Source organism: Coloeus monedula, assembly GCF_965178545.1.
Source record: "Coloeus monedula genome assembly, chromosome: 39".
In the NCBI taxonomy this organism is placed as follows: domain Eukaryota; kingdom Metazoa; phylum Chordata; class Aves; order Passeriformes; family Corvidae; genus Coloeus; species Coloeus monedula.
In genome coordinates this window covers 1,874,902-1,897,166 of record NC_138819.1, presented here as the reverse complement: position 1 = coordinate 1,897,166, position 22,265 = coordinate 1,874,902, and the positions used below count along the sequence as shown (strand labels likewise).

Sequence of the window (22,265 nt, the reverse complement as noted above, 5' to 3'; positions counted from 1 at the left end):
GTGGGGGAGGGGCTTTGTTTGGGGAGGGGGCGGGGCTTTCAGTTGGGGGCGGGGTTTGCTTGAGGAGGGGGCGGGGCTTTGAGGGGGCGGGGCCTCTCGGGGGAGGGGCTTTGTAGGGTGGGGCGGGGCCTCGCTGGGGGAGGGGCTTTATTGGGGTGGGGGCGGGGTCAGGACGGTGGGGGCGGGGCTTTATTGGGGTGGGGGCGGGGTCAGGGCGGTGGGGGCGGGGCTTTATTGGGGTGGGGGCGGGGTCTCCGGGGTGGGGGCGGGGCCGAAGCTCTCGATGGTTTCCAGCACCAGCCCCAGCAGCTCCAGGAACGCCGAGACCCCCCCGCGCAGCCCCCGCGGGCCCGGGGCCTCCCAGCGCCTGCGGCAGGGGCGGGGTCAGCCGGGGGTCAGCGAGCCCCCACCAGTGCTCCCAGTCCCTCCCAGTGCTCCCAGTCCCTCCCAGTGCTCCCAGTCCCTCCCAGTGCCCCCAGTCCCCCCCAGTCCCGCCCAGTGCTCCCAGTCCCTCCCAGTGCTCCCAGTCCCTCCCAGTGCCCCCAGTCCCCCCCAGTCCCTCCCAGTGCTCCCAGTCCCTCCCAGTGCTCCCAGTCCCTCCCAGTCCTTCCCAGTGCTTCCAGTCCCTCCCAGTGCTCCCAATCCCTCCCAGTGCCCCCAGTATCATTCTCACCCCTTCCCAGTGCCTCCAGCGCCACTCCCAGTTTGTCTCAGCTCCCTCCCAGTCCCTCCCAGTTCCCTCCCAGTTCCCTCCCAGTCCCTCCCAGTGCCCCCAGTCCCACTCACACCAGTAAGGTCTCCCCGCAGCGCTCCGCTCGCGCCGTGGGGGAGGGGCGGGCGCGGCTCCCCGGGGGGGGGAGGGGCGGGGCCAGGTCGGGCTCCAGAGCCCCCAACGCGACCCGAGCGAGCCCCGGGGAGGGGAGGGGCAGGCGCAGGGATCGGGGGGGGGTCAAGGAGCCGAAATCCCAAAAACCGCCCCGAAATACCGAGAAAACACCCAAAATCCCCCCCAAAACACCCAAAATCCCAACAAACCGCCCCGAAATCCCCAAAAAACACCCAAAATCCCCCCCAAAACACCCAAAATCCCAACAAACCGCCCCAAATTCCCCAAAAAACACCCAAAATCCCCCCCAAAACACCCAAAATCCCAACAAACCGCCCCGAAATCCCCAAAAAACACCCCAAATCCCCCCCAAAACACCCAAAATCCCAACAAACCGCCCCAAATTCCCCAAAACAGCCCCGAAATCCCGAAAAAACACCCAAAATTCCCCAAAAAACACCCAAAATCCCAAAAAAAGCCCCAATTTCTCCAAAACTGCCCCGAATTCCCCAAAACGGCCCCAAATTCCCCAAAACGGCCCCGAAATCCCGAAAAAACACCCCAAATTCCCCAAAAACTGCCCCGAAATGCCCCAAAACGGCCCAAAATTCCCCAAAACCGCCCAGAATTCTCCAGAACCGCCCCGAAATGCCCCCAAACCGCCCCAAATTCCTCAAAAACCGCCCCAAATTCCCCAAAATCGCCCCAAATTCCCCAATAACGGCCCAAATTCCCCAAAACCGCCCCAAATTCCCCCAAAACTGCCCCGAAATCCCGAAAACGGCCCCAAAACCCCCCAAATCTGCCCGAATTCTCCAAAATCCGCCCAAAATTCTCCAAAATCCGCCTCGAATTGCCCAAAACGGTCCCGAAATCCCCAAAAAACGCCCAAAATTCCCCAAAACCTGCCCCGACATTCCCCCAAAACCGCCCCGAAATTCCCCAAAACCGCCCAAAATTCCCCAAAAACCGCCCCGATTTCCCCCAAATCCGCCCCGAATTCCCCAAATCCCCCCCGAATTCCCCAAATCCGCCCCGAATTCCCAAAATTCCGCCCCAAATCCCCCGGCCCAGGATACAGTTGGAGGCTCTCTGTGGGCGCCGCCATCTTGCCCGGCTTAAGCCCCGCCCACTTCCGGCGGCGGGCGCCGCTCTGGGCCTCGTCTCTATGGTTACGCGGGAGCCTCTCTAGCCCTCATCTCTATGGTAACAGCGGAGCCGCTCCGCGCTCGTCTCGCTGGTACCGCGGGAGCCGCTCTGGCCCTGGGTCCTCCCGCCTCGCTGCTCTCGGGGGTCCCGCAGGGTCCCGCTGGTTCCGGGGGGCTCGGGGGGGGTTTTGGGGGGTCCCGGGGGGTTCCAGAGGGTCCCGAGGGGTCCCGGGGGGTCCCGGGGGTGCCAGGACCGCGATGCTGCTGACGGTGAAGGCGCTGCAGGGCCGCGAGTGCAGCCTCCAGGTACGGGGGGAGGGGCTGGGGGGGGGTTCGGGGGGGATTTGGGGGGGTTTCAGGGGTTTGGGGGGGGCTGGGGTCTCTAAGGGGGGGTTGGCGGCTTTAAAGGGGGTTCGGGGGGGTCCGGGCACTTCAAAGGAGCCGAGCAGGGCGGGGGGAGGGGCGGGAGGGGAATTTGGGGAGGGGGTTCCAGGGCTTTTGGGGTTCGGGGGGGGGATGGGGGAGGATTTTGGGGAGGATTTGGGGAGGATTTGGGGAGGATTTGGGGAGTCTCAGCCCCCCCCGGGCCCCCCCACGTGTCCATTGGAGAGCGGGGGGGGCCCTGGAGGCTCCAATTGAGGGGCTCGGGGAGAGATTTGGGGGCGATTTTGGGGCTGCCGGGGAGGTTTGGGGGGTCCGGGGGTTTTGGGGGGGGGTTTTGGGGGTCTCAGCCCCCCCCGGGACCCCCCAGGTGTCCCCCGAGGAGCGCGTGGGGGCTCTCAAGGCGCTCGTGGCCGAGCGGCTCCAGGTGCCCGTGGAGCAGCAGCGGCTCCTCTACAGGGGGAAGGCACTGGCAGGTGAGGGGGGCTGGGGGGATTTGGGGGGATTTTGGGGGATTTGGGAGGATTTGGGAGGATTTTGGGGGGATTTGGGGGCTTGGAGAGCGATTAAAGTGGGGTTAGGGGGGATTTTGGAGGGATTTTGGGGGATTTTGGGGGGCCTGGGAGGGAATTTGGGGGGTTGGAGAGGAATTAAAGTGGGGGTTGGGGGGGGTTGGGGGGATTTGGGGGGGATTTGGGGGGATTTTGGGGGGATTTGGGGGGATTTTGGGGGGGATTTGGGGGGCTGGAGAGGGATTAAAGCGGGGTTTGGGGGGGGTTGGGGGGCATTTTGGGGGGCCTGGGAGGGAATTTGGGGGGAGTTTGGGGGGGTTTTGGGAGGCTGGAGAGGGATTAAAGTGGGGTTTGGGGGATTTGGGGGGGTTTAGGGGGATTTTGGGGGATTTTGGGGGGCTGGAGAGGAATTCAAGTGAGGTTTGGGGGGGGTTGGGGGGGTTGGAGAGGGATTGAAATGGGGTTAGGGGGGATTTTGGAGGGATTTGGGGGGATTTTGGGGGATTTGGGACGTTTGGGGGGATTTTGGGAGGCTGGAGAGGGATTAAACTGGGGGTTGGGGGGGATTTGGGGGGATTTCGGGGGATTTGGGGGGGATTTCGGGGGATTTGGGGGGATTTTGGGGGACTGGGAGGGAATTTGGGGGACTGGAGAGGGATTAAAGTGGGGTTTGTGGGGGTTTAGGAGGGATTTTGGGAGGGTTGCGGGATTTGGGGGATTTTGGGGGGATTTGGGGGATTTTGGGGGGGGCTGGACAGGATTTAAAGAGAGTTTTGGGGTTAGGGGAGATTTTGGGGTTCTGGGGGGGGTTGGGAGGTTCCAGTTTGGGTTCCCAATTTCGCAGGAATTTCCCCCAATTTCAGGGGCTGGTTTTGGGGGTCCCAATTCCCCTCCCCGCTCCCAAATTTCGGGGTGTCCCCCCCCCCCCCTCCCCCCTCGCCCCCAGCCCCATTTCCCCAATTCCCTTTGCTTGGGGGGGGGGTGGTCCCGTTTTGGGGTCAAATTTCGGGGTCCAAATTTCGCGGGAATTTCTCCCAATTTGAGGGGCGGGTTCGGAGGTCCCACCCCGACCCCCGACCCCCCAAATTTCGGGGTGTCGCCCCTCCCCCCCCCCCCAGACGAGCGCCGTCTCTGCGATTACTCCATCGGGCCCTCGGCGCGGCTGAACCTGGTGCTGAAACCGCCCGGGGGGGGCGGGGCGGGGGCGCGGGGGGGGGGAGGGGCCGCCACCCCCCCCGAGGATTTGGGGGAGCCCCCCCCGCCCCTCCCCCCCGCCTTCGGGCCCGCCCTGGCGCAGATTTTGGGGCGCCACTTCGGGAGCCAGGAGGGCCCGAGGGTGCTGCAGCAGCTGCACAAGGTGGGGGGGGCTGGGGGGGGTCCTGGGGGGGATTTGGGGGCTCCTGGGGGGGTCGGGGGGGATTTTTTGGGGGGCTGGGAGGGATTGAGGGGAGGCTTGAGGGGGTTTGGGGGATTTTGGGGGGTCCTGGGGGGGATTTGGGGAAGGAATTGGGGGGATTTTAGGGGGTCCTGGAGGGGTTTGGGGGGGGGCCTGGGGGGATTTGGGAGGTTTTGGGGGGGGGCTGGGAGGGAATTTGGGGGGATTTGGGGGAATTTTTGGGCATCTTGGGGGATTTGGGGGGACTGGAGAGGGAATTTGGGGGGTTGGAGAGGGATTAAAGCGGGGGTTGGGGGATTTGGGGGGGTTTAGGGGGGATTTGGGGGGGATTTGGGGAGATTTTGGGGGATTTTGGGGGGGCTTGGGAGGGAATTTGGGGTTCTGGGGGGGTTGGGGGAGTTTTGGGGGGTTCTGGGGGACTTGGGGAAGGATCTGGGGGACTTTTGGGGGTCCTGGGGGGGGGGGTTGGGGGGGTTTTTTGGGGGGCTGGGAGGGACTGGGGGGAGGCTTGAGGGGGTTTGGGGGATTTTGGGGGGGTCCTGGGGGGTTTGGGAAGGGATTGGGGGGATTTTAGGGGGGCTGGGGGGGTTTGGGGGGAGTTTTGGGGGGTCTGAGGGGGGGTTGGGAGTTCCTGGGGGGGAATTGGGGGATCCGGGGGGGGGGTTGGGAAGGGGCTGGGGAGGGTCCAGGGGGATTTTTGGGAGTTTGGGGGATTTTGGGGGGGTCCTGGGGGACTTGGGGAAGGATCTGGGGGACTTTTGGGGGTCCTGGGGGGGGGGTTGGGGGGGTTTTTTGGGGGGCTGGGAGGGAATGGGGGGAGGCTTGAGGGGGGGTTGAGGGGATTTGGGGGATTTTGGGGGGGTCCTGGGGGGGATTTGGGGGGTCGGGGGGGGGGTTGGGAAGGGGCTGGGGAGGGTCGGGGCGGATTTTTGGGGGTTTGGGGGAGTTTTGGGGGAGTCTGGAGGGGTTTTGGGGGTCCTGGGGGAGTTTGGGGGAATTTTAGGGGGGACTGGGAGGGATTGGGGGGAGGCTTGAGGGGGGTTTGGGGGGGTCTGGGGGATTTTGAGGAAGGGATTGGGGGGATTTTAGGGGGGTTGGGGGGTCCTTGGGGGGATTTTGGGGCTCAAGGGGGATTTTGGGGTTCCGGGGGGGGGGGGGAGTTGGGATTCGGGGGAGGATTTCGGGGTCCTTGGGGGATTTTGGGGCTCGAGGGGAATTTTGGGGTTCGGGGGCAATTTTGGGGTTCCGGGGTGGGTTTGGGGGATCCTTGGGGGGATTTTGGGGCTCAAGGGGGATTTTGGGGTTCCGGGGGAGCATTTTGGAGCTCGAAGGGAATTTTGGGGTTCCGGGGTGGGATTTGGGGGTTCCGGGGCAGGATTTGGGGGTTCGGGGAGGATTTCGGGGTCCTTGGGGGATTTTGGGGCTCGAGGGGAATTTTGGGGTTCCGGGGCAATTTTGGGGTTCCGGGGGCGGATTTTGGGGTTGGGGGGGGGTCCCCCGTGTCCGACCCCCCCTCCCGACGCCGCCCCTCCCCCCAGGACTACGAGCGGGCGCTGCGGGGGCTCAGCCTGGACGATCTGGAGCGTTTGGGGGCGCGGCTGCTGCAGCCCGAGGGGGCCCCCCCCGAGCCCCTCCCCCACCCCGAGCCCCTCCCCCACCCCGGGCCCCTCCCCCCCGACTGCGGCCCCGCCCCCAGCCCCGCCCCCACCCCATAGCGGGGACCCCAAAACCCCCCCGGAGCCCGAAGTGGCCCCAAAACCCCGCAGGGATCGGAAAAATCCCAAATGTGCCCCAAAACCCCCCCCGAGCGTCCAGTAAAGGTGGGAGAGCAGGAGGAAGAGTCGGGGCTGTTACTGGGAGCACTGGGAGGGCACTGGGAGGGCACTGGAGAGTTACTGGGAGCACTGGGAGGGCACTCTGGGGTTACTGGGAGCACTGAGGGGTTACTGGGAGCACTGGAAGGGCACTGTGAGCGCACTGGGAGGTTACTGGGGGGCACTGGGGGCACTGGGAGGGCACTGGGGGTTACTGGGAGCACTGTAGTCCCCGGCAGCCGCTGGGGGGCGCTGTCTCCCGCGCCGCAGGGGCCGCCGGGAGTTGCAGTCCCAGGGACACATCCGGCCATGACGTCACCTGGGCCCCGCCCACGCTTCCTATTGGCTCACGGGGCGGCCCCGCCCCTCTCCCTGATTGGCCCAGTCCCCCTTGGCCCCGCCCCCTCGCTCCCGGCGGGTTTTTGGGCGGTTTTGGAGTTTTTTGTGCGTTTCGGGGTTTTTTGGCAGTTTTGGGGTTTTCGGGGCGTTTTTGGGGCGTTTGGGGTTTTTTGGCAGTTTCGGGATTTTTTGGCAGTTTGGGGTTTTTCGGGGATTTTTGGCAATTTCGGGGTTTTTTGGGCGTTTCGGGGATTTTTGGGTTTTTTGGGCTTTTTTAGCCATTTCGGGGCTTTTGGCAGTTTCGGGGTTTTTTGGGAATTTCGGGGTTTTTTGGGCGTTTCGGGATTTTTTGGGGTTTTTTGGGCGTTTCGGGGTTTTTTGCAGTTCCGGGGTTTTTTGGGCGTTTCGGGGATTTTTGGGACTTTCGGGATTTTTGGCAGCTTTGGGGGGTTTTTTTAGCATTCGGGGTTTTGGGTTTTTTCTGGCAGCTTTGGGGTTTTTTGGGGATTTTTGGCAGGTTTGGGGTTTTTTGGCAGTTTCGGGGTTTTTAGGGATTTTTGGCAGTTTGGGGTTTTTTGGGCTTTTTCCCGGTTCTTTATTGACACAACACCGACAATAAATAAGGGGTGGGGGGAGGGGTCCCCCAAAGCCGCCCCTCCCCCCTCGGGGGCGCTCTGGGGGCACCGGGAGTTCCTGGGGGGGTGGGGGGGGAGGGGCACAAAGGGGGGGGGATTTGGGGGGGCTCCCACAACTTTGGGGTCCTGAGGGGGAGGAGAGGAACCCCAAAAATATGAGGGGGGGGGTCCCAAGAATTTTGGGGTCCTGGGGGGGGGAGAACCCCAAACCCACGAGGTGGGGGGGGAGGGGGGGTCCCAGTAATTTTGTGAGGGAACAAACCCAGCTCCAGCTGGGTGGGGGAGGGGCGGGTTTGGGGGTTCTTGGCCCATTTTTTGGGGGGGGGGGGGGGGGTTCTGTGCAGTTCCCGGCGCTCTCCCCTCCCCCCCTCACTCGCTGAGGGGCACGGGCAGGGGGGGCCCGCGGGGGTCGTCGAAGCGATCCATGGGGCGCAGGCGCAGCAGGAGCCCCCCCCCCAGCAGGAGCCCCCCCAGGAGCAGCCCCCCCGTGAGCAGCCCCATCCCCCCCCCCGCGCTGATGAAGGTGGCGCAGTCCGAGACCCCCCCGAAAACCCCCCCGGAGACGTTGAAGGCCTGGACCTGTGGGGGAGGGGAAAGGGGGGGGGGGTCAGCCCGGGGTGGGGGAGGGGCTGCGGCTCAGCCCCGCCCCCCCGGAGCTCCCCTCCCCCCATTTTTTGGGTCCCCCTCTCCCCCCCCCCCCCCACCGTTTTTGGGTCCCCTTCCCCCATTTTCAGGGGTCCCCATCCCCATTTCAGGGTCCCCAATCCCATTTTTGGGGTCCCCATCCCCATTTTGGGTCCCCATCCCGGTTTTTGGGCCCCATCCCCGTTTTGGGGCCCCATCCCCGTTTTTGGGGCCCCATCCCCGTTTTTGGGGTCCCAATCCCCATTTCGAGTCCCCATCCCCGTTTTTGGGTCCCCCTCTCCCATTTTTGAGGTTCCCATCCCCATTTTTGGGCCCCATCCGCATTTTCAGGGGTCCCCATCCCCATTTCAGGGTCCCCAATCCCATTTTTGGGGTCCCAATCCCCATTTCAGGGGCCCATCCCAGTTTTTGGGGTCCCAATCCCCATTTTGAGTCCCCTTCCCCGTTTTTGGGTCCCCCTCTCCCATTTTTGGGGTCCCAATCCCCATTTTTGGGCCCCCATTCCCATTTTTGGGCCCCCATTCCCATTTTTGGGCCCCATCCCCGTTTTGGGGCCCCATCCCGGTTTTTGGGGTACCTGCAGGTCGCGGATCCGGAGCTGCCAGTGCTGGCTGTGCTCCAGGGGGGGGAGGGGCAGCAGGAGGGGCCCGGGGGTCCCCAATTCCCCGCAGCGCCAGCCCAGGGGGGAGGGGGCGGCCGCGCCCCGGACCCGGAACCGCGCGGGGGGGGCCCCCCCCAGGGTCACCCCGATCTCGTCCAGCCAGGCCCAGGGGCGCCCCGAGACCGGGAACCACGAGCGGCGCAGGAGCAGCCTGGGGGGGCCCGGGAATGAGACCCCCGCCCCCAAAAAACCCCCAAATAACCCCAAAAATGAAACCTCCAACCCAAAAAACCCCCAAATAACCCCAAAAATGAAACCCCCGCCCCAAAAAAACCCCAAATAACCCCAAAAATGAAACCCCCGCCCCAAAAAAACCCCAAATAACCCCAAAAATGAAACCCCCGCCCCAAAAAACCCCCAAATAACCCCAAAAATGAGACCCCCGCCCCAAAAAACCCCCAAATAACCCCAAAAATGAAACCCCCGCCCCAAAAAACCCCCAAATAACCCCAAAAATGAAACCCCCGCCCCAAAAAACCCCCAAATAACCCCAAAAACTGAAACCCCCGCCCCAAAAAACCCCCAAAAATGAAACCCCTGCCCCAAAAAAACCCCAAAAACTGAAACCCCCGCCCCCAAAAAACCCCAAATAACCCCAAAAATGAAATCCCTGCCCCCCAAAAAACCCAAATAACCCCAAAAACTGAAACCCCCGCCCCAAAAAACCCCCAAATAACCCCAAAAATGAAACCCCTGCCCCAAAAAACCCCCAAAAACTGAAACCCCCGCCCCCAAAAAACCCCAAATAACCCCAAAAATGAAATCCCTGCCCCCCAAAAAACCCAAATAACCCCAAAAATGAAACCCCTGCCCCAAATAACCCCAAAAAATGAAATCCCTGCCCTCAAAAAACCCCAAATAACCCCAAAAATGAGACCCCCGCCCCCCAAAAAACCCAAATAACCCAAAAATGAAACCCCCACCCCAAAAAAACCCCAAAAAACCCCAAAAATGAAATCCCCTGACCCAAATAACTCCAAAACTGAAAAGCCCTGAAAACCAAAACTGGCTCTAGACCTGACCCTAAACCCCAAAACTGCCCCCAAAAACTGCCCCTCCCCCCAAAATAACCCCAAAACCTGAAATTTCCGCCCAAAAATGAACTCCCCCCCAAAAAAAACCCCCAAAAACCCCAAATAACCCCAAAACCTGCAATCCCTGCCCTAAAAAAAAACCAAAAATCCCCCAAAACCCCAAAAACCGCAATCCCTGCCCCAAAAAAACCCCAAAACCCCCAAAAACTGGCTCTAGACCTGACCCTAAAACCCCAAAACTGTCCCCAAAAACTGCCCCTCCCCCCAAATAACCCCAAAAATGAAATTCCCGCCCCAAAAAACCCCAACCCCCCCCAAAAAAACCCAAAAATCCCCCCAAAAAACCAAAAACTGCAATCCCTGCCCCCCAAAAAAACCCAAAAACCCCAAAAAACCCCAAAACCTGCAGTCCCTACCCCAAAAAACCCCAAAACTGAAATCGCTGACCCAAAAAACCCCAAATAACCCCAAAACTGAACTCCCCGCCCCCAAAAAACCCCAAAAGTCACCCCAAAATCGCACCCCCCCCCCCCAAAACTCCCCCGGAGCAGCCCCGGGGGGGGGTCAGGGACCCCAAATTCGGCGCCCCCGACCCAAATTTCCCCCAAATTTCCCCCAAATTTCCCCCCAAGCCCCTCCCCCACTCACGTGATGTTCAGGGGCTCCCCAAAAACTTCCCGGTACTGGAGCACGAACCTGGGGGGGCCGGCGGGGTCAGGGGGGACCCCAAAAACCCCCCGGGACCCCCAAATTCCCCCCAAATCTTCTCAAAACCCCTCTAAGACCCCAAAACCTCCCAAAGGACCCCCCAAAATCCCTCAAGAATCCCCAAAAACCCCTTCAGGACCCCCCCTTGTCACCCCAAAACCCCTCTGGGACCCCCCAAAATCCCCAGAGACCCCAAAAAATCCCCCCCGGGACCCCCAAATTCCCCCCCCAAAACCTTCTCAGGCTCTTCAGAACCCCCAAAAATCCCCTCTGGGACCCCCAAATTTCCCCCAAATCCCCTCCAGGACCCCCCAAATCCCCTCTAAGACCCACCAAAATCCCCCCCAAATCCTCTCAAAGCCCCTCTAAGACCCCAAAACCTCCCCCAGGACCCCCCAAAATCCCTCAAGAATCCCCAAAAACCCCTCCGGGACCCCCCCAAAATCCCCCCCAAATCCCTTTCCAGCCCCCCCAAAACCTCTCGGACCCCCCAACCCCTCCCTTGTCACCCCAAAATCCCTCTGGGACCCCCAAATCCCCCCCAACCCCTCAAACACCCCCGGCACCCCAAAATCCCCCTCCAGGACCCCCCAAACACCCTCTGGGACCCCAAAACCCCCCCAAATCCCCTCTGGGACCCCCAAACTGCCCTGGGACCCCCAAATCCTCCCCAAATTCCCCCCCAGGACCAGCAAATTCACCCCCAAACCCCCTTTGGGACCCCCCCAAATCCCCCTCCAGGACCCCCAAATTTACCCCAAAGCCCCCTGAGCCCCCCCAAATACCCCCCAGGACCCCCCAAAGCCCCTCTACGACCCCCAAATCCCCCCAGGACCCCCCCCAAACCCCCTGAGCTCCCCCCACCCCCCCCCAGGACCCCTCAAATCCCCTCCAGCACCCCCAAATCCCCCTCCAGGACCCCCAAATTTACCCCAAAACCCCCTTCTAGGACACCCCCAAACTCCCTCTGGGGCCCCAAAACCCCCTTTGGGACCCCCAGACCCCCCCCAGGACCCCCCAAATCCCCTCCAGCACCCCCCAGACCCCCCCAAAACCCCCCAGGACCCCCCAAACCCCCTCTGGCACCCCCAAACCCCCTCTACGACCCCCCAAAGCCCCTCTGGCACCCCCAAAATCCCCCCAGGACCACCCAAACCCCCTCTGGGACCCCCCAGACCTCCCCAGACCCCCCACGACCCCCCCAAATCCCCTCCAGCACCCCCAGACCCCCCAAAACCCTCCCAGGACACCCCAAACCTCCTCTAAGACCCCAACCCCCCCCCCCAGGACCCCCCAAACCCCCCAAAACCGCCCCCAGGACCCCCCAAACCCCCTCTGGCACCCCCCAGACCCCCCCCAGGACCCCCCAAAGCCCCTCTGGCACCCCCAAAACTCCCCAGACCCCCCACGACCCCCCCAAATCCCCTCCAGCACCCCCAGACCCCCCAAAACCCTCCCAGGACACCCCAAACGCCCTCTGGTACCCCCCAGACCCCCCCCCCCAGGACCCCCCAAACCCCCTCTGGTACCCCCCAGACCCCCCCCAGGACCCCCCCAAAGCCCCTTCGGGACCCCCCCGCGCCCCTCCCCCACTCTCACCGGGCCTCCCGGGGGCTCCACGAGGACCCCCCCAGCTCCACGCTCGCCCCCTCCCCGAAGGTGCTGGGGGTGAGGTCGCGCTCGCGGCCCCGCAGCGCCACCCACAGGCCGCGGGCCCACAGCAGCATCCGGGGGTCCCCCTGGGGGGGCCAGCGCAGGGGGGGCGGCGGCTCCTGCCCCTCCCCCCCCTCCCGGGCCAGCAGCGCCCGCCGGGGACCCCCCGAGACCCCCCCGGCCCCACGCGGCTCCTGCAGGGGGGAAACGGAGGGGGGAGGGTGAAATTTGGGGAGGGGGAGGCTGGAATTTTGGGGGGGGGGAGGGGAGGGGACATCCCAAAATTGGGGGGGGGGGGTGAGAGAGGGAAATGGGGGGGGGTGAAAGGGGGGGAGCCCAAAATTTGGGGGAGGGACCCCCCTGGAGTGGGGGAGGGGGGAAATGAGGGGTTGGGGGGGTTGGGGAGTGGGGGAGGGGAAAGAGGGAAGGGGGGAGCTCGGAGTTGGGGGGGATCCCAAAATTGGGGGGGGGGGGGGTGAGAGGGGGAAATGGGGGGGGGAAATTGAAGGGAGGGAGCCCAAAATTTGGGGGGAGAGACCCCCTGGAGTGGGGGAGGGGGGGCAAGGGGGGGGGTTGGGAGGTTTGGGGGGGTGGGGGAGGGGGAAGAGGGAAGGTGGGAGCTCGGAGTTGGGGGGGGAGGGGACATCCCAAAATTGGGGGGGGTGAGAAGGGGAAATGGGGGGGGGGGTTATGGGGGAGGAGCCCAAAATTTGGGGGGAGAGACCCCCCTGGAGTGGGGGAGGGGGGAAATGGGGGGGGGGGGAAAGAGGGACCCCGGAATTTGGGGAGGGGGGGGGGAGGGGAGGGGACATCCCAAAATTGGGGGGGGGGGTGAGAGGGGGAAGTGGGGGAGGGGGGGTTATGGGGGGGGAGCCCAAAATTTGGGGGAGGGACCCCCTGGAGTGGGGGAGGGGGGAAAGGAGGGGTTGGGGGGGTGGGGGTCACTCAGAGGGTCCCAGGGGTCACTCAGGGGTCAGTTCAGGGGTCATTTGGGGGTCACTCAGGGGTCATTTGGGGGTCAGTTTGGGGGTCACTCGGGTCATTTAGAGGTCAGTTTGGGGGTCACTTAGGGGTCAGTTTGGGGGTCACTCAGGTCACTCGGGTCATTCTGGGGGTCACTCAGGGGTCAGTTAAGGGCTCATTTAGGGGTCACTCAGGTCAGTCTGGGGGTCACTGAGGGGTCATTCAGAGGCCACTCGGGTCAGTTCAGGGGTCACTCAGGGGTCACTCAGGGGGTCCCAGGGGTCAGTTCAGGGGTCATTTAGGGGTCACTCAAGGGCCATTTTGGGGACCACTCGGGTTAGTTGGGGGGGTCACTGAGGGGTCACTGAGGGGTCACTCACGCGGGCCCTGCGGGCAGTGAACAGCGCCGTGTACGGGACCTGCTCCTCCTGCAGCACCTGCAGCACCTCCCCCAGCACCGCGTCTGGGGGGGCACAGTGAGACCCCAAAAACCCCAAAAACGGCCCCAAAAACTGCCCCAAACCCACCCCAAACCCACCCCCAGCACCACGTCTGGGGGGGGCACAGTGAGACCCCAAAAACCCCCAAACCTGCCCCAAAATCCCCCAAACCCAGCCCCAGCACCGCATCTGGCAGGCACAGTGAGACCCCAAAAACCCAAGAACGGCCCCAAAAACTGCCCCGAACCCACCCCCGGCTCCTCCCCCAGCACCGTGTCTGGGGGGGCACAGTGAGACCCCAAAACCTGCCCCAAAATCCCCCAAACTGACCCCAAAATCCCCCAAATGCACCCCCAGCTCCTCCTGCAGCTCCACATCTGGGGGATCATGGGGTGAGACCCCAAAAACCCCAAACACTGCCCCAAACTGACCCCAAGCCCACCCCCAGCACCGCATCTGGGGGGCACAGTGAGACCCCAAAACCCCAAATCCACCCCAAAACCTGCCCCAAGCTGACCCCAAAGCCACCCCCAGCCCCATTGATCCCTTAAGGACCCCCCCCCCCATGGAACCTCCCCCAGTGCTCCCAGTGCTCCCAGTCCCTCACCGTTACTGGTCAGCGCCTCCTTGGGGCCCATCAGGCCGGAGCTGGGGGGGGAGGGGACAGTCAGGGGGGTGGGGGATGGGCAGGGGGCCCTACGGGGTCTCTATGGGGTCCCTATGGGGTCCCTATGGGGTCCCTATGGGGTCCCTGTGGGGTCTCTATGGGGTCTCTATGGGGTCCCTATGGGGTCCCTATGGGGTCTCTATGGGGTCTCTATAGGGTCTCTATGGGGTCTCTATGGGGTCCCTATGGGGTCTCTATGGGGTCCCTATGGGGTCTCTATGGGGTCTTTATAGGGTCTCTGTGGGGTCCCTATGGGGTCCCTATAAGGTCACTATAGGGTCTCTATAGGGTTGCTATAGGGTCCCTATGGGGTCCCTATGGGGTCCCTGTGGGGTCTCTATGGGGTCTCTATGGGGTCCCTATGGGGTCCCTATGGGGTCTCTATGGGGTCTCTATAGGGTCTCTATGGGGTCCCTATGGGGTCCCTATGGGGTCCCTATGGGGTCTCTATGGGGTCTCTAAAGGGCTCTATGGGGTCTCTATGGGGTCCCTATGGGGTCCCTATAAGGTCGCTATAGGGTCTCTATAGGGTTGCTATAGGGTCCCTATGGGGTCTCTATAAGGTCCCTATGGGATCCCTATGGGATCTCTATAGGGTCTCTATGGGGTCCCTATGGGGTCTCTATGGGGTCTCTATGGGGTCCCTATGGGGTCTCTATGGGGTCCCTATGGGGTCCCTATGGGGTCCCTATGGGGTCTCTATGGGGTCTCTATGGGGTCTCTATGGGGTCTCTATAGGGTCCCTATGGGGTCCCTATGGGGTCTCTGTGGGGTCTCTATGGGGTCCCTATGGGGTCTCTATGGGGTCCCTATAGGGTCCCTATGGGGTCTCTATAGGGTCTCTATGGGGTCTCTATGGGGTCCCTACGGGGTCTCTATGGGGTCTCTATGGGATCTCTATAGGGTCTCTATGGGGTCCCTATGGGGTCTCTATGGGGTCTCTGTGGGGTCCCTATGGGGTCTCTATGGGGTCCCTATGGGGTCCCTAGGGGGTCTCTCACCTCCGGCTGTGGGGCAGCCCCACGAGCAGCAGTGCGGGGTTGGGGGTGGGCTCGGAGCGGTTCAGCCTCAGCCCCCCCAGGGCCCCCCCGGGCAGGCGCAGGGGGGGAGGGGCACCCAGGGCCCTCTGCAGGGTCAGCGGCAGCGCGGCCGCGGCCACTGCGGCCACCGAGGGCAGGGTCAGCGCTGACCCCGCGGAGCCCAGGGCGCCCTGCGGGAGAGAGGGGCTCAGAAAATACCCCAAAAACCCCAAAACTGCCCCAAAAGCCCCAAAACCACCCCAAAAGGCCCCAAATCCCCCCCAACCCCCCTCAAAACCACCCCAAATATCCACAGACCCACCCCCCCAAACCCTACTGACCCCCCGGCGCCCTAAAACCACCCGGGACCCCCAAAATCCCCCCGAGCCCCCCAACCCCCACCAGAGCACCCTGACATGGGGGGGGGGGGGGGGGTCCCCAAAATCCCCTGGAGCCCCCACAGCCCCCCCAAAATCCCCCCCAGGACCCCTCCCCCACCCCCAGACCCCCCATAGCCCTGAGTGACCCCTCCCCCACCACCAGAACCCCCCCCCCAAAGATCTCGGGGTCCCCCATCGGGACCCCCCGATCTCCCTCCCCCACCCCCCGGCCCCTCCCCCACCCCGGCCCCTCCCCCACCTGCAGGTTGGGGAAGGCTCCGTCGGCCTCGTTCCCAAAAACGCCCCCGAAAGCCGTGAAATCCTCCAGGCTGAGCTGGGGGAGGGGCGGAGAGAGAGGGGGAGGGGTCAAAGGGGAGGGGGAGGGGCAGAGAAGGGAGGGGGAGGGGCCTCATTGGGTGGGGGAGGGGCCTCATTGGGTGGGGGAGGGGCCTCATTGGGGTGGGGGAGGGGCAAATGGGGTGGGGGAAGGGCAGAGAGGGGGAGGGGCAGAGAGAGAGGGGGAGGGGCAAATGGGGGGGCCTCATGGGGTGGGGGAGGGGCAAAAGGGAAGAGGCAAATGGGGAGGGGGAGGGGCAGAGGGGGTGGGGGAGGGGCAGAGGGGGAGAGGTCAATGGGGAGGGGGAGGGACCTCATGGGGTGGGGGAGGGGCAGAGAGGATGGAGGAGGAGCAAAAGGGGAGGGGGAGGGGCCTTATGGGGAGGAGGAGGGGCAAAAGGGGAGGGGGAGGGGCAGGGGGGAAGAACAGAAAAGGGTGGGGGAGGGGCAGATGGGGAGGGGCCCCACTGCCATGGGGGGGGCAAAGGGGGGGAGGGGCCTGGCGGGGTGGGGGAGGAGCAGATGGGGGAGGGGCAGATGGGGGAGGGGCCTGGCGGGGTGGGGGAGGGGCCGGCCGTCCCCTCACTGTCACATAACCCCGGGGTGGGGGAGGGGCCCGACTCGCCTCGGTGGGGGGCGGGGAATTGGGGGGGAGGGGGGGGGTCCCCTCCAGGGGCTTTGGGGGGGTCCCAGAGGGTCGGGGGGGGGTTGGGGGGTCTCTGGGTGGGTTTTTGGGGGGATTTTGGGGTTTTTTGGGCCCCACCTGGTCCTGCAGGAACAGCTGCACCGTGGGGGGGTTTTGGGGGTGTTTTTGGGGTGTTTTTGGGGGTTTTTGGGCCCCACCTGGTCCTGCAGGAACAGCAGCACAGTGGGGGGGGGGGTTGGGGGTGTTTTTGGGTGTTTTTGGGGTGTTTTGGGGTGTTTTTGGGGTTTTTTGGGCCCCACCTGGTCCTGCAGGAACAGCAGCACCGTGGGGGTGTTTGGGGGTGTTTTGGGGTGTTTTTGGGGTTTTTTGGGCCCCACCTGGTCCTGCAGGAACAGCAGCACGGTGCGCGGGCCCCGGCGCAGCCCCGGCTCCAGGAGCTGCTGCAGCTCCTCCTCCGCCAGCACCCGGCCCCCGGGGGCGTCCAGGGGGGGCCACAGCGCCCTGGGGGGGCGGGGACCCCCAAATATCACCGGGGAAACCCAAAATATCAGCGGGGACCCCCCAAATATCAGCGGGGACCCCCAAAATATCTCCAGGGGACCCCCAAAATATCTCCAGGGGACCCCCAAAATATCACCCGGGACCCCCAAAATATCATCCAGGGACCCCCAAATATCACCCGGAACCCCCAAAACCACCTCAAAGCGCCCCAAAAGCCACTCAAGGGCTCCCAAAACCCCTCCAAATCCCTTAAGAGCCCCCCCAAAATCCCCCGAGAGACCCCCCAAAGGCCCCTGAGAGCCCCCAAAACCCCGCAGCCCCCTCAGATCTCCCCCAAAAAGGCGCTGAGCTCCCCCCAAATCCCCTCAGCCCCCCCAGAAGGGCCCTCTGGGGCCCCTCAGCGCTCCCCAAACCCCCCCAAGAGGCCCCAGAGTCGCCACGAACCCCCCCGAACCCCCGGCTAAGGACCCTGCGAGGCCTCTCCGCGCCCCCAAAGCCCCTCAACGCCCCCTAAAACCCGGCCCAGGCCCCGCCGTTCCGCACCGCTCCGTGGACCAGACGAGCAGCGGGACCTGCGAGGCCCCCGCGGGCCCCGGGCCCGGCGCGACCCCGGCGAGAGCCGCGAGCAGCGCCCACAGCGCGGCCGCCATCTTGGCTGCGCGCGAGGCCACGCCCCCTGAGGGAGCGTCACGTGACTGGCGTGGGGTCACGTGAGCGATGCGCGGTCACGCCCCCGCGTTATGGCCACGCCCTCTCCGTTATGGCCACGCCCTCTCCGTTATGGCCACGCCCTCTCCGTTGTGGCCACGCCCCCTCCGTTATGGCCACGCCCCTTGCTGTGGCCACGCCCCCCGCCCCGAGACCCCAAAAAACTCCCAAGAGACCCCAAAATCTCACCCGAGACCCCAAAATCCCCCAAGAGACCCCAAAATCCCCTCAGAGATCCCCAAAAATGCCCCCGAGACCCCAAAAATCCCCTCAGAGACCCCAAAATCCCCCCGAGACCTCAAAAATCCCCTCAGAGACCCCCAAAAATCCCCCCGAGACCCCAAAAATCCCCTCAGAGACCCCAAAATCCCCTCAGCGACCCCAAAAATCCCCCCCGAGACCTCAAAAATCCCCTCAGAGACCCCAAAATCCCGAGACCCCAAAAATCCCCCCAGAGACCCCAAAATCCCCCCCGAGACCCCAAAATCTCCCCCGAGACCCCCAAAATCCCTCCGAGACCCCAAAAATCCCCCTCAGAGACCCCAAAAAATCCCCCCGAGACCCCAAAATTCCCCTCAGAGATCCCAAAAAATCCCCCCAGAGACCCCAAAATCCTCCCCGAGACCCCAAAATCCCCCCGAGACCCCAAAAATCCCCCCAGAGCCCCCAAAATCCAGCATTACCACCATCATTATCATTACTATAATTACTATTTTATTTTAATTCCGTATTTTCAGTTCCTCATCATTCCTTTAGTAACGCTGCCTTTATATTCTCATTTTTATCATTATTATTAATACAACTTCATTTTATTTTTTACAGCCGTATTTGCACTTCATTCTTATTATTTTATTAATTTTGCCGTTGTGTTCCTCCTTTTATTGTCATTATAATTATTAGTATTTTATTCTATTGATTCGATAATTGTACTTTCATTTTATTATTATTGCTACTTTATTTTTATTTTTTTATATTATTATTACGCTATTATTGTCATTATTATTATTATATTATTTATATTATTATTATTATTATTGGTACTTTATTAGCGTTACCACTGTATTTTCACTCTCATTGTTATCACTCTCATTATCATTCTCATTATTAATTATTGTTCTATTCATGCTCCCATCATATCTTTCATCGTTATTATTATTATTTTATAACTGCTATAATTTTGTTATTATTTACTATTTCATTAACTTCACCGTTAAATTCTTAGTTTTATTATTACTATTCTATTCATTTTATAATCACATTTTTACTTTATTATTATTATTATTATTATTATTACTTTATTAACGCCACCATCATGTTCTTACTTTTTTGTGATTTCTACTTTTATTAATATTAATATTAACGTTAATATTAATATTAATACTATTATTCTATTCATGCTACCATCATATTGTTATTCCTATTATTGTTATTACTGTTATTATTACAGCTTCATTACTTTATAACTCTATTTTTGCTTCATTATTATTATTTTATTAATCTTCCCATTATAGTCTTACCTTTATTGTCATTATTATTATTATTACTATTTTATTTTATTGATTTTATAATTATATTTTATTTACTGCTATTGTTACTTTGTTACCGTTACCGCTGTATTTTCACTTTCACTGTTATCATTATTATTATTATTATTATTATTATCATTATTATTCTATTCACGCTACCATCACGTCTAACTTTTCATGTTGTTATTATTATTTTATTATTATTATCATTGTATTATTACTATTATTTACTATTTCATTAACCTCACCCTTATATCCTCAGTTTTATCATTATCACTATTTTATTCATTTTATAATTTTATTTTCACTTTATTATTGCTATTATTTTATTCACGCCGCCATTATATTCTTTTATTATTATTTTTATTATTATTAATATTATTATTGTTCTAATCATGCTGCCATGATATTGTTGCTTCTATTGTTATTATTGTCACAGCTTTATTAATTCCAAAATGCTATTTTTACTTGATTATTATTACTGTTCTATTAACGGCACCATTGTATTCTTACTCCTGTTCTTATTATTAATTAATTATCATTATGTTCTCACTGTTATTGTTATTATTATTCCTCTTTTATTTTGTTAATTCTATAATTGGATTTTTACTGCATTATTAATGTTATTTTGTTACCCTTACCATCATATTCGAACTTCTATTGTTATTATTATTATTTCATTAATGTTATCACTCTATTACTATTATTATTACTGTTATTTTATTAACTTCCCCCTTATATTCTCACTATTATTATTATTATTACTATTTTATCTTATTCGTTTCATCATTGCATTTTTACTTTGTTATTATTGCTACTTTATTAATGTTACCACCATATTCTTACTTTTATTACTATTATTATTATTATTACTATTCCTTTATTAATTTTACGATTCGATTTTTATTATTATTGTTACTTTATTAATGTCACCACTGTAATCTCTTATTGTTGTTATTATTATGATTTTATTGTTACCATTATATTACTTTTATTGTTATTATTATTACTACATTAATTTTATTTTACTATATTATTATTTTTTTATTAACATTACCACTATATTTTTACTGTTATTATTATTATCACTATTTTATTAATTTTATAATTACATTTTCACTGTTATTATTACTTTATTAACATCCTCATTACATTCTTACCTTCATTGTTATTACTGTAATTTTTATGATTATAATTTTTAGCATTATAAGTTTTATTATTATAATTTTTTGTATTACAATTTTTATTATTATAATTTTTATTATTATAATTTTTGTATTACAATTTTTATTATTATAATTTTTATTATGATGATTTTCATTATTATAATTTTCATCATTATAATTTTTTATTATAATTTTTATTATTATAATTTTCAGCATTATAATTTTTATTATTATAATTTTTATTATTACAAATTTTATTATTACAATTTTTATTGTTATAATTTTTTTGTATTATTAGAATTTTTATTATTCTATTTTTATTATTTTATTCATGCTACCATTGCATTTTTATTTTAGTCTTGTGATTTTTATTTTATTCTTGTCATTTTTATCTCATTCTGGTCATTTTTATTCATTTTTGTCTCATTCTTGCCATTTTTCTCTCACTCTTTCCATTATTCCCATTTTTCTGCAATATTTCCATTTCCTCCTTCACCTCTCTGGTGCTTTTTTCCTTTTCCGTTTCCAATTAACGATTCCAAGCTCTTTATTAATTAACTCATTAATCCTTTCCATCCACGTCAGCAACAAAAGCCAAAAAGGACAAAATTCCTTCTCTGCTCGACGTTTCCCCCGATTTCCCCCTTTTTTACCCATTTCCCTTTTTGCCCATTTCCTCCCCATTTTTGCCCTTTTTCCCCCAATTTTCCCCCATTTTCCCCTTTTTGCCCATTTTTTCCCCATTTTCCCCCTTTTTCCCCATTTTCTCCCTGTTTCCCATCCCCTTTTTTCCCCATTTCCCCCTTTTTAGCCATTCTCCCCCTTTTTCCCCATTTCCCCCCCTTTTTCCCCATTTTCCCCATTTTTGCCCATTTTCCCCCAATTTTCCCCCATTTCCTCCTGGTTTCCCATTTCCCCTTTTCTCCCCATTTCCCCCCCTTTTTTTCCTGTTTTTCCCCGGTTTTTTCCCCATTTTCCCCCAAATTTCCCCCATTTCCTCCGTTTCCCATCCCCTTTTTCACCCATTTTCCTCCCCTTTTTGCCCATTTTCCCCCTTTTTCCCCATTTTCCCCCTTTTTCCCCATTTCCCCCTTTTCACCCATTTCCCCATTTTTGCCCATTTCCCCCCAATTTTCCCCCATTTCCTCCCCGTTTCCCATCCCCCTTTCTGCCCATTTTCCCCCTTTTTGCCCATTTTCCCCCTTTTTTACCCATTTTGCCCCTTTTTCCCCATTTCCCCCTTTTCTCCCCATTTTCCCCTTTTTACCCATTCCCCCCCCTTTTTTTCCCCTTTTTCCCCATTTTTTCCCCCGTTTTCCCCTTTTTACCCATTTTCCCCCAATTTTCCCCCATTTCCTCCCCGTTTCCCATCCCCCTTTCTGCCCATTTCCCCCCCTTTTCTCCCCATTCCTGCCCCTTTTTTACTAATTTCCCTCTTTTTTCCCCATTTCCCCCCTTTTTTCCCCTTTTTTTACCCATTTTCCCCTTTTGCTCATTTTCCCCCAATTTTCCCCCATTTCCTCCCCGTTTCCCATCCCCCTTTTTCTCCATTTCCCCCTTTTTACTCATTTCCCCCCTTTTTCCCCATTCCCCCCCTTTTTTCCCCTTTTTCCCCCTTTTTTCCCCATTTCCCCTTTTTTACCCATTTTCCCCCTTTTTACCCATTTTCCCCCCTTTCCTCCTCATTTTCCCCCTCCCCCCCTTCCCCCTTTCCCCTTCCGGGATTTTCCGTTGTGGATTCGCTCCCGGATTCCCAAAAATCCCCCCCAAAATCCCAAACAATTCCCAATTTTCCGGGAATTCCCCCCCGCGGTCAAAAACTGCAACTTTGGCTCCTTTTTAGCACAAAACCCCCGATTTGGGGCCCTTTTATTGGGGGCTCTTTGGTGGAGCGGAGGCGCCAAACACCAGTAAAGGGCTCGGGGCCAGACTGGGAGCACTGGGATGGTGCCAGGCCTGTACTGGGAGCACTGGGAGTGCACTGGGACGGTCCCAGGCCTGTACTGGGAGCACTGGTGCCGTACTGGGATGGTGCTCAAGGAGCTGCAGCTCAGGCTGGCGTTGGACTGGGAGTGTTGGGCCCTTACTGGGAGCACTGGGACGGCACTGGGACGGTGCTGGGCCTGTACTGGGAGCGCTGGGCCCTTACTGGGAGCACTGG

General features: G+C 57.8%; 3 protein-coding genes across 4 annotated transcripts; 1 reads left to right on the top strand and 2 right to left on the bottom strand.

Moving 5' to 3' along the window:
* Positions 1–3: 3 nt before the first annotated feature.
* LAGE3 (L antigen family member 3) lies at positions 4–1,944 on the bottom strand. 2 transcript variants are annotated; one of them, XM_082300263.1, is made up of 4 exons: positions 1,906–1,944; positions 787–939; positions 254–367; positions 4–211 (listed from the first exon to the last, which is right to left on the bottom strand). In XM_082300263.1, exons 1-4 carry the CDS (start codon positions 1,932–1,934, stop codon positions 190–192), a joined length of 318 nt encoding a protein of 105 aa, XP_082156389.1. In that variant the 5' UTR covers positions 1,935–1,944; the 3' UTR covers positions 4–189. The 2 variants fall into 2 exon arrangements, with proteins under 2 accessions (XP_082156389.1, XP_082156388.1); XM_082300262.1 differs by having other exon boundaries at positions 4–367.
* A 127-nt stretch (positions 1,945–2,071) lies between these two features.
* UBL4A (ubiquitin like 4A) lies at positions 2,072–6,097 on the top strand. Its single transcript, XM_082300301.1, has 4 exons — positions 2,072–2,280; positions 2,726–2,831; positions 3,986–4,224; positions 5,802–6,097. The coding sequence occupies exons 1-4, from the start codon at positions 2,233–2,235 to the stop codon at positions 5,976–5,978; spliced, it is 570 nt and encodes a 189-aa protein (XP_082156427.1). The 5' UTR covers positions 2,072–2,232; the 3' UTR covers positions 5,979–6,097.
* Positions 6,098–7,089: 992 nt separating this feature from the next.
* ATP6AP1 (ATPase H+ transporting accessory protein 1) lies at positions 7,090–17,365 on the bottom strand. Its single transcript, XM_082300292.1, has 10 exons — positions 17,248–17,365; positions 16,581–16,704; positions 15,481–15,555; positions 14,824–15,032; positions 13,763–13,803; positions 13,096–13,178; positions 11,699–11,946; positions 10,040–10,087; positions 8,274–8,508; positions 7,090–7,630 (listed from the first exon to the last, which is right to left on the bottom strand). Exons 1-10 carry the CDS (start codon positions 17,352–17,354, stop codon positions 7,421–7,423), a joined length of 1,380 nt encoding a protein of 459 aa, XP_082156418.1. The 5' UTR covers positions 17,355–17,365; the 3' UTR covers positions 7,090–7,420.
* Positions 17,366–22,265: the final 4,900 nt, after the last annotated feature.

Bases quoted from the DNA above. Each gene is read 5' to 3' on its own strand.
- LAGE3 (XM_082300262.1), bottom strand. From the start codon at position 1,934: ATGGCGGCGCCCACAGAGAGCCTCCAACT. The intron at 940-1,905 runs GTATCCTGGGCC...GACCCCCCCCCG, and splicing joins CCCACAGAGAGCCTCCAACT to ATCCCTGCGCCTGCCCCTCC. The intron at 368-786 runs GTGAGTGGGACT...CCCCTGCCGCAG, and splicing joins TGCGGGGAGACCTTACTGGT to GCGCTGGGAGGCCCCGGGCC.
- ATP6AP1 (XM_082300292.1), bottom strand. From the start codon at position 17,354: ATGGCGGCCGCGCTGTGGGCGCTGCTCGCGGCTCTCGCCGGGGTCGCG. The intron at 13,179-13,762 runs GTGAGGGACTGG...GTGCCCCCCCAG, and splicing joins GGAGGCGCTGACCAGTAACG to ACGCGGTGCTGGGGGAGGTG. The intron at 11,947-13,095 runs GTGAGTGACCCC...TCCCCCCTGCAG, and splicing joins TCACTGCCCGCAGGGCCCGC to GAGCCGCGTGGGGCCGGGGG.
- UBL4A (XM_082300301.1), top strand. From the start codon at position 2,233: ATGCTGCTGACGGTGAAGGCGCTGCAGGGCCGCGAGTGCAGCCTCCAG. The intron at 2,281-2,725 runs GTACGGGGGGAG...GGGACCCCCCAG, and splicing joins GCCGCGAGTGCAGCCTCCAG to GTGTCCCCCGAGGAGCGCGT. The intron at 2,832-3,985 runs GTGAGGGGGGCT...CCCCCCCCCCAG, and splicing joins CAGGGGGAAGGCACTGGCAG to ACGAGCGCCGTCTCTGCGAT.